This window comes from Mytilus californianus, unplaced genomic scaffold, assembly GCF_021869535.1.
Source record: "Mytilus californianus isolate M0D057914Y unplaced genomic scaffold, xbMytCali1.0.p SCAF_4, whole genome shotgun sequence".
Classification (NCBI taxonomy): domain Eukaryota; kingdom Metazoa; phylum Mollusca; class Bivalvia; order Mytilida; family Mytilidae; genus Mytilus; species Mytilus californianus.
The window spans coordinates 80,376,685-80,394,838 of NW_026262690.1; the positions used below are offsets into that span (position 1 = coordinate 80,376,685).

Consider the following 18,154-nt stretch of genomic DNA (forward strand, 5'->3'; position numbering starts at 1 on the left):
AAAGATAAAGGTTTTACTACAAGTATCACATAAACTTAACATTTTTAAAGATCCATGACAATGAGGTCAAATCAGATAAAACTGTCACACAGACATGTAAACCTTACAATTATTCCATACACCAAATATAGTTGACCTATTGCTTATAGTACTTGAAAAACAGACCAAAACACAAAGAATTAACAATGACCAATGAACCATGAAAATAAGGTTAAGGTCAGATGAAACCTGCCAGTCTGACATGTAACCCTTACAATCATTCCATACACCACATACAGTTGACCTGCTGCTTGTAGTATCTGAGAAACGGACCAAATCACATTATAGTGGACATAACTGAGGTCGAGGTCAGGTTAACCCTGTCTGACAGACATGTAGACGTTGCAAGTATACCAAATATAGTAATCATATTACTCATAATAAGTGAGAAATTCACATGACAAAAAAACTGTAATTTTTTTTCAATGGGCATATGACTGAAACTTCGTAACATAAGGTATCTGCATACAAGGTATGAAGCATCCAGGTCTTCTACCTTCTGAAATATAAAGCTTTATACAAATAGTTTACGCCGCCGCCGGATAGTAATACCTATGTCTCGCATACTGCGACTTTTGTCGCCGGGGAGACAAAAATGATAGTGTGAGTGGGGCATCCGTGTACTATGGACACATTCTTGTTCATTAATTGTTTTGTCATAAATCATCTGTTGGTTTTCTTTTTTGAATTGTTTACATTAAATCATGTCAGGCCTTTTTTAGTTTACTATATGGTACTATATGGTAGGAGTTTTGCTCATTGTTGAGTGCCATATGGTGACCTTTAGTTGCTTACATCTGCATCCTTTGACTCTGGTGGATAGTTGTTTCATTGGCAATCATACCACCCACATCTCCTTATTTTTAAACAGCTGAGATCAGATGCATGTAGTTTAACTTTATTGAACCTTCAAATACTTGTGTATTTCCAAAGAACAAATACTTGAATGTTCTGGGAAAATAGATAACAAGAAACAAATTTGAATGGTTTTACATTTAATATGAATTTAAAAACATGATGAAATTTTATATATTCCTGTCTATTGCAGATGAAGTTATTACAAAAGAAGATGATTCCTAAGTTGCTATTCAAACTGGTTCTTATTCTTCAGTAAATATGCTGCCAAGAATTCTATAGCATTTGGTGGTCTGAAATGAAATAAGAAGTAATTAATCATTGAAGCTATGAATTATAAAAGATAAAATCAAATACATATATTGTATATTTACATTTTTTAGCAATGGCATTGTGTGACCTAATCATACATGTACGGTTATACCATTATCTGTCTTTCCAAAACTATTTCATCTTTTTAGTTGACTTTTAGATTTGAAATACATAATTTTAAGTTAAAAAATAAATGTGGATTGTGTCCACATGTGGACAAAGATTATGCCCCCGCTTGCATATCATATAGTTATAAAGGGACATAACTGAAGAACGGTAAAAGTGACGCTACCCAAATTTGAACTTGATCTGAGTTTTGTGGTAATAAGCATTGACTGTAAGTCTCATAACATTTGGTTGAGGCTAACTTAAGTAGAGAACAGAAACTAAAAATTCAGCAATTGTTCTATTTGTAAACACACATAACTCTAGACCGGTTGTGTATAAGTTTTATAACATTTGGTTGAGACAAACATAAATTAGAGAACAGAAACGAAAAATTCAGCAATTTTTATGTTTATAAAGGGACATAACTCAAGAATGGTAAAAGTGACGCCACTGAATTTCGTATTTAATCTGTATTATGTAGGAATAAGCATTGTGTATAAGTTTCATAACATTTGGTTGAGGCAAACTAAAGTTAGAGAACGTAACAATATTTGTACTTGATCTTAGTTTTGTGGTAATGAGTATTGTGTATATGTTTCATAATGTTTGGTTGGGGCAAACTTAAGTTACAGAATGGAAACTAAAAATTTAACAATTTTTTTATTTATAAAGGGGCACAACTCAATAATGGTTAAAGTGACACTACCCAAATTCAACTTGATCTGTGTTTTATCAGTGGAAGGCAAAATTAAACATTGCATTGTATAAAGCATTGATTGTAGTTGATTTAACTTTAATCATGGACAAAGGAAGATAACTCCAATTTTAAAAATTACTTGAATAATGACATTGATATTTTTGGAAAAAAAAATGAAAAATTTAGCAATTTTTCCATTTGTAAAGGGGCATAACTCTAGAACAGTAAAAATGACGCCACCAAACTTGATCTGTGTTTTGTTGTTACAAACATTGTGTATAAGTTTGATAACTTTTGGTTGAGGCAAACTTAAGTTAGAGAACAGAAACCAACTTTGGGACGTACGGACAAGGGTAAAACTTAGGCTTCGGCGGGGGCATAAAAATGTAGTTTAATTTGTTCCATTGACCGCCATATGACAGAAAGCCTTCAGACTCCATACAAATCTTTTATGAAAATCAATGGCACTTACCAATCAAAGTACTTGTGAACACTGATGGGTAAAGATTGCTTTCATTTTGCAATTTTGTGAATTTAAAATAAAACATTGAATTGTATTTAGCTTGGCAAATAATAAATATGAATTAGAGTTATCTTCTTTTGTTCATGATTGTACATTTGTAGTTGAACCTATTTTTATCACAGATTCATACACCACACATTACTTATGTAAATTACAAATGTACAATAAAGAAAATTCTTCTTGATAAGTATAGTAATTCAAATACACATCATATTGTAACTTGAATATCTAACATATCATTTTGTTTTGTTTTGGATATTGTATTGATAATAAGTAGCAGCCAGATTTTATTTTCCATTCTGGTTGACATGCTTTACATGAACTCAAATATGATCCATGTAGACATCTTAGGTTGTGTTCACACTGACCATTTGAAACATATTTTGTGCATACAAGTTTTATTGTTTATCTTTGTTATCAAAAAACAAATCAATTGTTTGACATGCATTCAATTCTATTCAAAAGCAACTGACAGTTTGAAGCTTAAAAAGAATAATGGACTGAAACCTTATAATGTTCGAAAAATTTATTTCATCTTATTCAAGACTGTGTTTACCAGACCTCACTTGCTATGGAAAAAATTATGGACAACAGCATTTGTTTCTAACTGATTCATCATTTTTTGTATTCTCAGTGGCTTTGATTTTTAAAAACTGTGTACCAGTATGTAATCTTTGTAAATGTGATTGACTGCCTTTAGTGACAACATATTCAGATTTTACTCATGAGTCAAAGAAGGCCAGGTTTCTAAGAGGCTTGTATTAATTAATAATAAGATTGCTTTTTTGCTGTAGAATCTATGAGTATCTATATCATTTCTTGATTTAACAAGACCAATACCTTGTCTGCACCTGTGTCGCTGCATGTAATTGATTGAGGTAACATGTATACTGAAGCATAACTGATTATTTCCTTTCATTGAAACCAAGAAAATTTAATGACTATTTTTCTTGTGCAATGAGTGTTGTAAAATTTCAAACAAATGGGCATACAGAAAGTGGATACATGGCAGATGTAAAAATTGCTTATAACTTAAAAGTCAACATCCAAGTTGCAGATAAAACATAAAATCATTCCCTTGTATTGAAGCCAAGAAAAATTTGATTTTGACGAAAATTTTCCCAGTACAATATTAATGAGTGTTGTAAAATTTAAAACTATCATCAAACATGAAGTGGCTTCCCGGCAGATGTAAAAATTGCTAAAAATGTTAAAACTCAACATTATCAAGATAACTTAATATAAAATCATTACCTTACAAAGAAGCCAAGAAAATTTTAAGTAAGTAAATGTAAGTGAGGTGGTTACTAGACCTGCTTTTGCAGTTAAAAAGTAATCAGTTTTAATTTCTTTAGCATTCCTTTGAGTTTTTTATATGAACAATACTTCAATATTACTAGTGCCGGAAAATATAAAAGTAAATCAGTTTTCATTTTTTTACATACTTTTTCTCAAGATTTTTTTTTAACCATACAATATTTACCTTTCTTTTGCCAGAACAGACATTCCATTTAATAATATAGGAACCACTGTTTGGTCTAGATAGGCCCTCGTTGGCAATGACTGCAAGTCAACCCTAGGTCTTTTTGATGGATTCTCTTGTAATTCTTTTTCACTAGTTATGATTTTCTGTAAACAGAACAATCAAAAAAATATCAGTTCTACCCTACTTACAAAAATTGAAAGCACTAAATTTTAAGATGCATGTATAAGAAAAAAGTATTACATGTAGTAGATTTTATGTTTTCTGTTATGAAAGCTTCAATCTCAAAGATATGACTCATGACTTAGATCTATTTTGAAAACCACAGAATTACTGGTATATCATCCCAAACAAAAAATGAACATTTTTTTGGTGGCTTATGAGATTCGTATGTTAAATATTGTTTGATTAGCCACTTTTGCTGTTAATGAACATGTTTTGTTTAATCTTACACATATATTAAGATTTTGAAAATTAGGTCATACAATTTTGCTAATCCACACAATGTTTGAAAAACACAATAAGGCTTTAATATAAAATTGCATTATGCACTTTAACATGTTTAAGGCTTAAATATATTTAGATATTGCTACATTGTATCAGAAATGCTTACAGTTTAATTATACTGGTCAAGTAATTTAAACAAGAATATGGGTCCATAAGACACCGCATGTCCTGCTTGCACTACCTATATTTTATTTCCATGTTCAGAGAACTGTGAAATATTGATCAAAAGCTTAAATTTGTATAAATATTAAACAGCTTTCTTCATATTGAACATGTGACATGTTCACAAAGTTTCAGGTTAATGTGATCACAAACTACCCCTAAACCAAAACTTGAACCTACCTTAAACCAAAACTTTAACCTAAAAAGGGAAGTACAGACAAATACACAGAACAAAACATACTGCCCCTCTTCTATTGTAGTTGAGGCATAAACAAGAATGTGTCCATAGTACATGGATGCCCCACTCGCACTATCATTTTCTATGGTCAGTGGACTGTGAAATTGGGGTCAAAACTCTAATTTGGCATTAAAACTAGAAAGATCATATAATAGGGAACATGTGTACTAATTTCAAGTTGAATGGACTTCAACTTCATCAAAAACTACCTTGACCAAAAACTTTAACCTGAAGCATGACAGACGGACGAACGGACACACAGACCAGAAAACATAATGTCCCTACTACTATCGTAGGTGGGGCATAAAAACATAATGTAACTTTTGGTAAAGGGAATATCCAAATCTTGACGCCAATCCTCATTAAGCTAGTGGACATTATAATTATTATTAATCTGTGTGTAAGTGCATATTTATATGAATGTATTTGTTTACCTGTACATTTTCTGGCACGCCTGATGGTAAAGGTGTACTACTTTGTTGATCTGTAAGTGCATCTCCGGCGACTGAACCTGCTGTATTCTGATCTAAACAAATATATAAACACACCATTTGCTAGATCAATGTTTTGTGGATAAACATGTTACATTGTACAGTATATGTATGTAATTCAAAGAAATAAAGTTGCAATATTTTTATTATTAAAGAAAAAAAATAACAATAAATATTTCCAGTCAAAGCAATTCCAACAAACTTAGTTAAAACTTGTTTAAAGAGTTATTCAGTCTCATCTACCTTTATACCTCTATACGACTCCTGTATTTTTCATCATTTTAAATTTTTTTTTTTGTTGCACCCCTTGGAGGACTGTACAAATTGGGTTTTTTTCTCAAGTTGATCAGACTTTTTAGAGTTACATTTATACAATCCATAAAAGCAGTTGTTTGTCTGCTGCTATAATTAACGTATTTACACTTTTGGTATTTAGCTCAATTTTATCTCTGAATGACCCAAGATCTGTCTCCAAATAACCTTCTGATGTCAAGCAACAATCACTTTTAAGCATGACGTCAAATTTTTTAAATTGCGATGTCAAATTTTATGGGAACTTGCGCGTTTATTGTGTGGTTTTAAGTAATGGCAGTCAAATTTGCATACAAGTGTAAATTTGTCTATAGTTACAAATTATTGATCAATCCTCATCAATCATTTAATTTGTAACAGGAAGTATAAAATATATTGTTTTCATTCAGGAAAATTTCAATTGCAGTGGGAAAAACCCAGAGACATCCTGAATGAAAACAGTTTACTTTCATGGGGAAACGGGAAGTTTTACTTCATTTTCCTCTTCTAAATCAACAAAAAAAGTTATCAAATAAAAGACAGAAGTATAAGTATTAACATTTATTTTTGCCTTTTGAGTTGCGCCACAAAATAACAGACTATAATTGAGCTGAAACTTGTCTGTATCCATACAGGATTCTAAATATTTGGGGTCACAAATTCAAAAGGAAAACAAAGATGAAGAGAGGCAAAAATAGACAAAAAACAAGGGGTAAAATTTAGTGTGAGGAGAAATGAAATTTGGGATATGTCCAAAGCTTTCTTTGGCTCATGAATGAGGAGGCCAAATGATGTGCCTTCCAATTATTTCCAATAAAATTTGCAAAAACTTTACTTTATATGGTTTTATACTATTGTAATAGATATTAAAGTATATTTAATTTTAAGATACAACTCGTTTTACTCAATAAAACACAATGTCACTTCATGAATTTGATTTGTGTGTCTTGTATGCAAGTCCAGTGTGGATAACAATATGGCAGACCTAAATATTCACAAGTTTGAGCTTTCTAAAAAGCTATGGACTGCTTCGCTCTACCCTACTTTAAGATAATATGTGTGCATGTGGTTGTTGATTTAGTATTGGAAATGTGGTATTTTTATATATTGATTGATATAAAATGGATGTCTTAGACTTGGAATATCAATCTGTCCACTTTACTTGTTGAAAATTTAAACATTTATGAATAAACACTCTTGAGGTGTGCCTCTCTGGAGGTGTGCCTAGATTGGCAGAAGTTATAAAATACAGATAATGCATTTTTGTAAACATTGTATTGGAACATTGTTTAGCAAAACAAATCGTGCATATTGCAGATTAACAAAGCAAATAAACACATATTTATAATTGATATTTCAATATTGAATTTTAGTGTGCAATATACATGTATGCATAAAAAAACGAACATGAATCAGTAATGACAGTTGATCGGAACTGAAATACACATAGTAAATTTTTCAGGCATTTGATGTCTTATCATAAGACGAGAAAAAGTCTGTAATTCTTTATCTCATTTAAGCCAATAGCTGTTGCTGTACATGTATCTCAGCCGCATCATAAAGCAACCAATCATAATCTATATGAGATAAGTAATTATTTCAAGATGGCGTGTATATCAACTGAAACTAATAGCTCTGCACTGTGATGCGAAGCAAAAAGGTGGATAACTCTATCTAAATAAAAGTAAAAAAAGTATAAATAATTTTTCTTTTAAATTTAGTTTCCAAATGATGTATTTACTTATCAAATTTCCATTATGAACATGATTAAAGAAACTAATCCTTCAGAACTTTTTTTACTCTTTTATTTAGATAGTTATCTACCTATTTAATAATTACGTCCGCCATATTGTTACAAGACACACAAATCGAATTCTTGAAGTGAAATTGTACTTTTTTTGAGTAAAAATGACTTACACCATTGTACATGTAGATCTCAAAATTATATACTTTTATATATATATATATATATATATATAATATAACTATAAGCAGTATAACTATAACTCCATATAAAATTAAGTTTTCGGGTAACATTTATGGGTTCTCAGGTCAATATTCAATTCTGGGGAGTTCTCTGGAAATCGTGGTACCCCTTTATGCCAGTTAGCACTGTGCATTTATACATGTAAGGGAATCAATCAATCTCTTCAGTTTCTAGCGCAATAAAGTGTTTGACCAAAACCCCTTGTTTAAATTTTCTTCATGTGATTTGGACAGGGAGGAGGGAAACAGAAACTTTACAGGATCAGAAAGTTTTTAATGTCAAATTAAGAGAGTACAAAAGACAAAAAGGGGGGGTAATAAATAATTTTAAAAGAAAAACAGTAGATCACAACTGTCATGACAGTGTTATTTTCAGAGACAGGTATATTGATAATTTGTAGCCGTTATTATTTCGATATATTGTGTATTTGATATTGCTTTAATGTGTAAATAACACATGTTTTTACTCGTTTTACGGTTAAAATACAATGAAATAGTTTCGTTTTCTACTAACCGTCTGCCATGTTTGTCTCTATGGGAAAATAAACTGGTCCTAGCGTAACACATTGCAGGAGAACAAACACCGAAAATCCTAGGAGACCAGTCGGAAAAGTGCGCGAAATATCTAATTACCATTTCAAATTTAAATATTTACTGAGTATAACGTACCATAATTGTATTATTTTACTGTCGGAAGATACCCAATAAGATTTTTAAAATTGTGGGGAATTCATAATTACAAATAAAATTACATTTACATGTACTATATATTGAATTCATTATAGTGTTGTGTACATGATTTGCAATAAAATCTGTACTAAATGAAAATAACACTTTATAATTTTCGTGCGTCAAATCGAACTCTCATTTCTGGATTTATCTTCTTCAGGAACATCTGAAAGCCAAGAATTATATAGGTATATGAATACCTGAATACGTGAGGAACTTTCTTGACCAAAAAAATAAAAAAAATAACAGAATAACCTAATGCATAGCTGAATTAATTTCGTAACAACTAATCAAATTTATTGTCTGAAATCCGTAAAATCGGGTAAATTTTTTATTGTTAGAAATTAGCAAAACAAAACAAGGGCGATTAGAACGATGCTGGCGAGATTCTACACTTTAAAAAGACACATTAACATAAATGCAATGAACAAATCACATGTCAAGTTCTAAATCACAACAACGATCTTAACCCGAGATATGTAACTCTGGTCAGATAGTGCATTTCTCAAAGTTTTAGATACAAGCATCGTTTAGAATGGTGTTTAAATTGAGATTGCCTGTATGGCGCGGTAAAGTGGTCTCTTAGTTTGATGGCAGTTTTAAATGTTATTCAAATGATAAGTCAATGGTTAACTGGTTAAACAAGTTATCTCCCTTACAATGGAACATGTTTTCAAGGACGCACTTTATAAGTTCACATAAAACCATGTAGTGTAAAATTGGATTTCTCATTCGACCAACCCATCAAAAATCTATCGAAACATAAAAAAAAACACAACTAAACCCCTAGAAATACTAGTATAACCTTTAATTATAGACAGGACTGGTCTTTTCTTCCGCCGTTAGATCAATAATCTCTTGTTACTTCGTTGTTACTCTCCTTCTTGCCTAAAGCATAAATTTAAAAAAACGTAATATATATTAAATGCACAACTATCTCTATAACCTATTTTTATAAATTGCAACGAGTTTTGAAATATAAATGCTATCCAAATGGAGCTGATTTGTACCGTTAGGGAATATTTGTAATATGAATCTTGTATCAAAAAGGGGGTTGTTCTTTATTTCAATAATCAGTTATATATTATACAAAAAATATATCTCTCTCTATATATATATGAACTTGTACAAAATGTTGTGTTTTTGATCAGTTGTTCCTGTGTATCTTACCTTTAATATTCTTCTGTTTCTTCTTTCTTGCTGAAATATGAATATATTGGATAAACATATATGCCGGAAAATGACTTACCTGCTCTAGATTATCTTCTAATAATATTGTTAGGACAACAGTTCGCTTTCCTTTCCTGTGACATAACACGAAAAACTCAAAGACTCATTTATCCGGATACTTGAAAAAAGCCAAAGGTTGGTATACAATATGTAGGACAAACAGGACGGGATTTTTTAGACGAACACAGCAACATTTATACCACTTCCGAAAAAATAAGAAATTCGAAAGTATAATTTACCAACATTTAGGTAAACACAATCGCAATATTAAATTTATAAGATTCCAACCACTCGAAACGATCTAGAAACAACAAGGGTAATCGCATAAACAATTTGAAGGTTCCCGTAAAATCATCGAACTGTCTTGGATTAAACGACTGCAGACAGCATATCTAAATGACAATATACTGGGACAAGGGAACATATCATATGTTCGGTGTGAGCCAAGGCTCTGTGTTGAAGGCCGTACTTTGTTTTTTTTTACATTGTTTTACATCCCCCTTTTTTAGCTCACCTGGCCCGAAGGGCCAAGTGAGCTTTTCTCATCACTTGGCGTCCGTCGTCCGTCGTCCGTCGTCCGTCGTCCGCCGTCGTCCGGCGTCGTCCGGCGTCGTCCGTCGTCGGCGTTAACTCTTTACATTTTGAACTTCTTCTAGAGAACCACTGAATGGAATGAAACCAAACATGGCATGAATGTTCCTTATGAGGTGCTGACCAAGTGTTGTTACTTTGTAGCCGATCCATCATCCAAGATTGCCGCCAGCGGGGGACTTAGTTTAACATAGGACCCTATGGGAAATGCATACAAATGACTTCTTTTAGAGAACCACTGAATGGAATGAAACCAAACATGGCATGAATGTTCCTTATGAGGTGCTGACCAAGTGTTGTTACTTTGTAGCCGATCCATCATCCAAGATGGCCGCCAGCGGGGGACTTAGTTTAACATAGGACCCTATGGGAAATGCATACAAATGACTTCTTTTAGAGAACCACTGAATGGAATAAAACCAAACATGGCATGAATGTTCCTTATGAGGTGCTGACCATGTGTTGTTACTTTGTAGCCGATCCATCATCCAAGATGGCCGCCATCGGGGAACTTAGTTTAATATAGGACCCTATGGGAAATACATACAAATGTCTTCTTTTAGAGAACCACTGAATGGAATGAAACCAAACATGTCATGAATGTTCCTTGTGAGGTGCTGACCAAGTGTTGTTAGTTTGTAGCCGATCCATCATCCAAGATGGCCACCAGCGGGGGACTTAGTTTAACATAGGACCCTATGGGAAATACATAAAAATGTCTTCTTTTAGAGAACCACTGAATGGAATGGAACCAAACATGGCATGAATGTTCCTTATGAGATGCTGACCAAGTGTTGTTACTTTGCAGCCGGTCCATCATCCAAGATGGCCGCCAGCGGAGGACTTAGTTCAACATAGGACCCTATGGGAAATACATACAAATGTCTTCTTTTAGAGAACCACTGAATGGAATGAAACCAAACATGGCATGATTGATCCTTATGAGGTTCTGACCAAGTGTTGTTACTTTGTAGCCGATCCATCATCCAAGATGGCCGCCAGCGGGGGACTTAGTTTAACATAGGACCCTATGGGAAATACATACAAATGTCTTCTTTTAGAGATCCACTGAATGGAATGAAACCAAACATGGCATGAATGTTCCTTATGAGGTGCTGACCAAGTGTTGTTACTTTGCAGTCGGTCCATCATCCAAGATGACCGACAGCAGGGGACTTAGTTTAACAAAGGACCTATGGGAAATACATACAAATGTCTTCTTTTAGAGAACCACTGAATGGAATGAAACCAAACATGGCATGAATCTTCCTTATGAGATGCTGACCAAGTGTTGTTACTTTGTAGCCGATCCATCATCCAAGATGGCCGCCAGCGGGGGACTTAGTTTTACATAGGACCCTTTGGGAAATACATAAAAATGTCTTCTTTTAGAGAACCAATAAATGGAATGGAACCAAACATGGCATGAATGTTCCTTATGAGATGTTGACCAAGTGTTGTTACTTTGCAGCCGATCCATCATCCAAGATGGCCGACAGCGGGGGACTTAGTTTAACATAGGACCCTATGGGAAATACATACAATTGTCTTCTTTTAGAGAACCACTGAATGGAATTGAACCAAACATGGCATGAATGTTCCTTATGAAGTGCTGACCAAGTGTTGCTACTTTGTTGCCGATTTACTGTTCAAGATGGCCACCAGGATATTTTATTAAATAACGGGACCAATATTAATCAAAATTTGGCCTCAATCATTATTTGGGTATCTGTTATGATTTTTATCTATCTTTACATGATTTCTAAAACCTAAGTAGAGTCAGGTGAGCGACACAGGATCTTGAGAGCCTCTAGTTTATTATTAATATTGTATTTATATTGTGTCATAGATCAAATTTATTCGTTCAGTGTGTGTTTACTTGTTTTTGTTAATATGTCTTTTTAATTGAGTTAAGCTATTTCAATTGATATTTTATAGTGTGTCTTTCTATGTTGTAATGTTACACTACTATTTCAGGTTAGGGTGAAGGTTGGCGCCTGTTAAAAAGTTTAAACCCGCTGCATTTGTTTGCACCTGTCCTAAGTCAGGAACCTGTTTCAGTGGTTGTTGTTTGTTGGTGTGGTTCTTAAGTGTTTCTCGTTTCTCGTTTTGTATATAGATTAGACCGTTGGTTTTCCTGTTTGAATTATTTTACACTAGTCATTTTAGGCCCTTTATAGCTTCCTGTTCGGTGTGAGCCAATGCCATACTTTGACCTATAATTGTTTACTTTTTACACATTATGACTTGGATGGAGAGTTGTCTCATTGGCACTCATACCACATCTTCTTATTTCTATATCATGAATATTGTTGATAAAAGATAACGTAATAATAGATCTCATGGCAAACATATCAATCGAAATCAACAAATTAAACATCGTAATAATTATACATTTGATGATCTATCTGTATTTAAAAACAATGGTAGGCATCAATTATTATGTAAACTGTATGGCAAGCCGTTTTACTATTTATTTTAACTTCAAGATATCGATAAACTATATGAGATATCTTATAAAGTATATAAAATATCTTATGAACTATATGTGATATCTCATATAATTGATATCTTATATAATATATAAGATATCTAATCAAAACTAGATTATATAAGATATCTTATATATCATATGAGATGTCTTATATATTATATAATATATAAGATAGGTATATTATATTTTATATGAGATATCTTATATATTATATGAGATATCTGATATATTATATGAGATATCTTATATATTTTATGAGATATTTTATAAATTATGTAAGATATATTATATAAGATATCTCATAAAGATTATAAGATATCTTATATAGTTTATAAGATATCTCATAAAGTTTATAAGATATCTTATATTGTTTATAAGATATCTCATATAGTTTATATGATATCTTATTTAGTTTATAAGATATTTCATATAATTTCCTTTATAAGATATCTGATATAAAAAATATTTATAAGATATCTAATAAACTTTATAAGATTTCTTATATTCTTTATAAAACTTTAGAACCATATATATTATATGAGATATCTGATATACTATATGAGATATCTTGAAGTTAGAATAAATAGTAAAACGGTTTGCCTTAAAACTGGCCAAATACCAATTAGTAAATTACATGATATTATCAAGGAGTGTGACACAATCTCGTTCTTCAGCCCACTCAATGAATATTCGCGTATAATTACAGTTTTTTGCCACCATAGGCTGTTCCTGCATATCATCGGCGATAAACCTGAAGATCATAAACGGCATTTTCTGAAAATTAAATATATTAACAGAGGTATTGATTTCAATAACTTATCGAGTATATTTAATGACTCTACCATTCAAAACTTTATACCTCCCTATTTCGATAATATCGAACCACCTATTATTTCGTATACATACAAAAAAACCAGCAGAAATCTTTTTTTGAATTATACATCAGTAACATCAGACGTCAGTGTAGAAAATAACTCTCCTCTAACTTGAAACTGTGAATCGTCGAATTTTAGATATGACCCCTATGGTCATGTTATTACGGGGGACCTCAATATCGTTCAAGACCGAGAGTTTAAAAACCTTTTGACAAAAAGGACCAAAATATCGTCCTCCATCTAAAATAGATTGGAAACAGTGTCGTCATCTCACAAAAGATGCTCTTTCAACGTATTGTAAAATTGGTGTAAACGGGGGGAAAAACTGATAAAAAATCATTCTTATTTAAATAAATGTATGAAAGTTATGGATATTCGAATATCACATTTTGAAAATAATTCAGAAATAAATAAAAGAGTAACTAAAACGCCTATTTCTAGAATAAGAAACAAACCATATTTTTCTCTAACTGTTAATGACTCGTGACGTCTTTACACTAAATCCATTGGATGTTGGATGTGTACTGATTGATATGTTAGTCTTAGATACTTTTTTTTTAGTTTTTGTTGGCTTTGAACTAGCTTTCAGTAACTGCGAGTACTCTCAGATCTGTACTTAGTGTCCTTTTGTTGTTAGGGATGAAGGATGGATAAATACCCTGCCACGTCCGGTCTGTGTTTATGTTTGACGTTTTCTTCTTTGTATCGATCTGATGAGTTAAGCCTTTTTCAACTGATTTTTATAGTTTGTTCTTATATTTTGCTGTTAAACCACTGTCTCGGGTAAGGGGATGGTTGAGTGCTTACTAACATGTTTTATCCCGCCACATTATTTATGTGCCTGTCCCAAGTCAGGAGCCTGTAGTTCAGTGGTTGTCATTGGTTCATGTCTGTCATATTTGTTTTTCGTAAATTGTTTTGTTATAAATTAGGCCGTTAGTTTTCTCAATTGAATTGTTTCATGTTTTTATATCGGGGCCTTTTATAGCCGACTATACGGTATGGGTTTTGCTCATTGTTGAAGGCCGTACGGTTGCCTATAGTTGTTTACATCTACTTTAATTGAACTTTGGTTGATAGTTTGTCTCAATGGCAATCATACCTCATCTCCTTATTTTTGTATTCAAGTACTTTCAAAGCGGTTTGAGTTTGTACCGACCGACAAAGCAGCCAACAATGTGGTGGTGGTATGCCGTAAATACTACACGGACGTTCTTAAGAATGAAATTTTAAATTCTTCTACATTCAAGTCCGTGCGCTCCACAGAGAGTCATATAGTAAACAATCATATCATAACCAAATCACAACTTAAGGCCTCTTCTGAACATTTGTAGGTCCCAACTACGTATTGGTTACCTAAACTTCACAAAAAACAGTCAAATATCGTTTCATCTCCACCTGTACTAAGTGTTCTACAACTGATCTTTTAGTGCTTTTAACTAGTTCTTTAACTACTTTCAAAGAACTTATATTAGACTATTGTAATAAAACATATGAAAATAGTGGAATTAACTATTTTTGGAATGTAAAAAAATATTTTAGATAAATTACGTGCTTTTGGTTGTCCTTTTGATTCTGTTGACAGTTTTGACTTTTCAACTCTTTACACTACACTTCCACACAATCTTATCTGTTAACAGTTTTGACTTTTCAACTCTTTACACTACACTTCCACACAATATTATCAAACAAAAGTTTTCCTATTTAATTAAATGCTTGTTTGGTAAATCTGAATGCAAATATATTTGCAGCAACTCATTTAAAGCCTTCTTCTATAATGAGAAAGGTAAATATGCTAGCTATACTTACTGGAGGCGTGATGAGATAATTGAAGCTGTTAAAGTAATTTTCTGCTTGATAATATTTATGTACGTTTCGGCCATAAAGTTTATCGACAGGTTGTAGGTATTCCTATGGGCACCAATTGCACCCCTTTAATAGCAGACTTGTTCTTGTACTGTTATGAATCACAGTTTATGACCAAACTCAGTAAAGACCCATTTAGATTGCATTTAATTGATAAATTCAACAACACTTACCGTTATCTTGATGATATTTTTTCGTTAAATAATCGAGAATTTTCTAATTATACTGTTGAAATGTACCCAAAGGAACTTACTTTAAATAAATCAAATATAAACGGTAATAACTGTCCTTTCCTAGATTTAGATATTTCAGTTTTACACGGGAAACTCAAAACTAAAATTTACGACAAAAGGGACGATTTTTCCTATTGTTAATTTTTCTTTTTTGGACGGTGATGTTCCTTTGACACCATCTTACGGTGTTTATGTATCACAACTCGTTCGTTATGCCCGTGACTGTATATTGACGTTTTGGATTTCAACAAACGTAATCTATGTATTATTGGTAAATTATCAAGTCAGGGATTTCGTTACCACAAATTACTTAAAACCTTTACTAAATTCTTCCATAGATATAAAGATTTGGTTTTGAAGTTTGGTTGTACCTGTAGAAAACTTATTTCAAACTTGATAGCACAACCTAATTTTTACGGAGATGTTGTTTACCGCGCACGGAAAGAAACGATCCGGGTAAACTTATCGAACCTCTAAATAAGCTTATTTTAAAAGGTTACCAATTCAACACTGTAATTAGATCTTTGAATATTTATCTTATTGGTATTAATATTGATTTTGCTATCAGTAAATTAAAATCAAACTAAATATTATTTTTATATACATATGCACATTTATGGCTCTACAATCTGTCAATACCTGTATCTTGGCATTGCACAAGGTCATGTTTTTCTCTGACTGTTAATGACGTCTATACACTCCATATTCTATATTCCATTCTCAATTCTATTTACTAAATCCTTACTAAATCCATTGGGTGTTGGATGTGTAATGATTGATATTTTAGTCTTAGATGCATGATTTTTTTTCTTTATTAGTTGTTATTGGCTTTTAACTAGCTGTCAGTAACTGCAAGTACTCTCAGATCTTTACTCTGTGTCTTTTTGTTGTGGGAAGGTATAAGCACCCTGCCACGTCCACTCTGTGTTTTTGTTAGATGTATTTCTATTTGTATTCATCTGATGAGTTAAGCCTTTTTCAACTGATTTTTATAGTTTGTTCTTATGTTGTACTGTTACACCACTGTCCCATGTTAGGGGAAGGGTTGGTGCCTGCCTTCAAACTAGATTAACCCCGCCACATTCGATATGTGCCTGTCCCAAGTCAGGAGCCTGCGATTGAGTGGTTGTCGTTTTTTTGAATGCTTCTCATATTTGTTTTTCGTTAATTGTTTTGCATAGTTTGTTTTTATGTTGTGCCGTTACACCACTGTCTCAGGTTGGGGGAGGGTTTGGCGCCAACAAACTAGTTTAACCCCGCAACATTCTGTATGCGCATGTCCCAAGTCAGGAGCCTGCTATTCAGTGGTTGTCGTTTGTTGCTGCTTAACATATTTGGTTTTGGTTCATTATTTTGTAAGTAAATTAGGCCGTTAGTTTTCTCGTTTCAATTGTTTTACATTTGTCATTTCGAGGCCTTTTATAGCTGACTGTGCGGTAAGGGCTTTGCTCATTGTTGAAGGCCGCACGGTGACCTATAGTTGTTAATTTCTGTTTCATTTGGTCTCTTGTGGAGCAATGTCTCATTGGCAATCATACCACATATTCTTATTTTTATATATATAGATTTGGATGAAAGCAATTGTAGGTATCCGTACGACCTCATACAATAATCAAAACCCATACCATATAGTCAGCTATAAGAGGCACCGACATGAAAAAATCAAACGAGAAAAAATCAACAACCTGGTTTACGATAAAACAATAAACACAAACACAAAATAAATATGATAGACAGCTTCTGTTTTATAGGAACAGGCAAATAAAGAATGTGGAGGGGTTAAACACGATAATGAGCGCTCAACCCTTCTGTAGCCCGGAACAGTGGTTAACAGTTAGATCATAGCTTGGTTCATCAGACCGGCACTAAGCACAAAACACAACTAACATAAAGACAAAAGTCACAAAGTACTGATCTAAGATTACTCGCAGTTAATGAATATAAATAAGAAGATGTGGTATGAGTGCCAATGAGACAACTCTCCATCCAAGTCACAGTTTGTAAATAGTAAACAATTATAGGTCAAAGTACGGCCTTCAATACGGTGCCTTGGCTCACACCAAACAGCCAGCTATAATAGTCCTTGAAAGCTAGTTTAAGGCCAAACACGACTTATAAATTAATCATGTTCTCCCAGACTATGCTTTAATTTATCAATAACAAAATTAATTTCAGTAACGATGAAAAACAATACTTTAACATGTTTAAGATCTTTCTATGGTGTAAAATTGATAACCTTTCAGAATAAGTTTATTCCAAAGATAAATGAAATTACATGAATATAATCTAAATTTGCTGGAATTATAACAACATCATCGTAAACATTGGGATGTGATATCCCATTTGTAGTAAGAATCATACGGGCATAGAAATTTTCCTACAATTCGGCAGTTTAAATGTTCCTTTAGATCAAGAAACAGTAAATGGGCTATGTCACAGATTTT

At 32.7% G+C, this 18,154-nt stretch overlaps 1 protein-coding gene across 1 annotated transcript; it reads right to left on the reverse strand.

Annotated features, from left to right (window-relative positions):
• Nucleotides 1–1,017: 1,017 nt before the first annotated feature.
• LOC127738622 (protein dpy-30 homolog) lies at nt 1,018–8,290 on the reverse strand. Its single transcript, XM_052249956.1, has 4 exons — nt 8,207–8,290; nt 5,359–5,450; nt 4,018–4,163; nt 1,018–1,187 (listed from the first exon to the last, which is right to left on the reverse strand). The coding sequence occupies exons 1-4, from the start codon at nt 8,214–8,216 to the stop codon at nt 1,124–1,126; spliced, it is 312 nt and encodes a 103-aa protein (XP_052105916.1). The 5' UTR covers nt 8,217–8,290; the 3' UTR covers nt 1,018–1,123.
• Between the last annotated feature and the right edge of the window lie 9,864 nt (nt 8,291–18,154).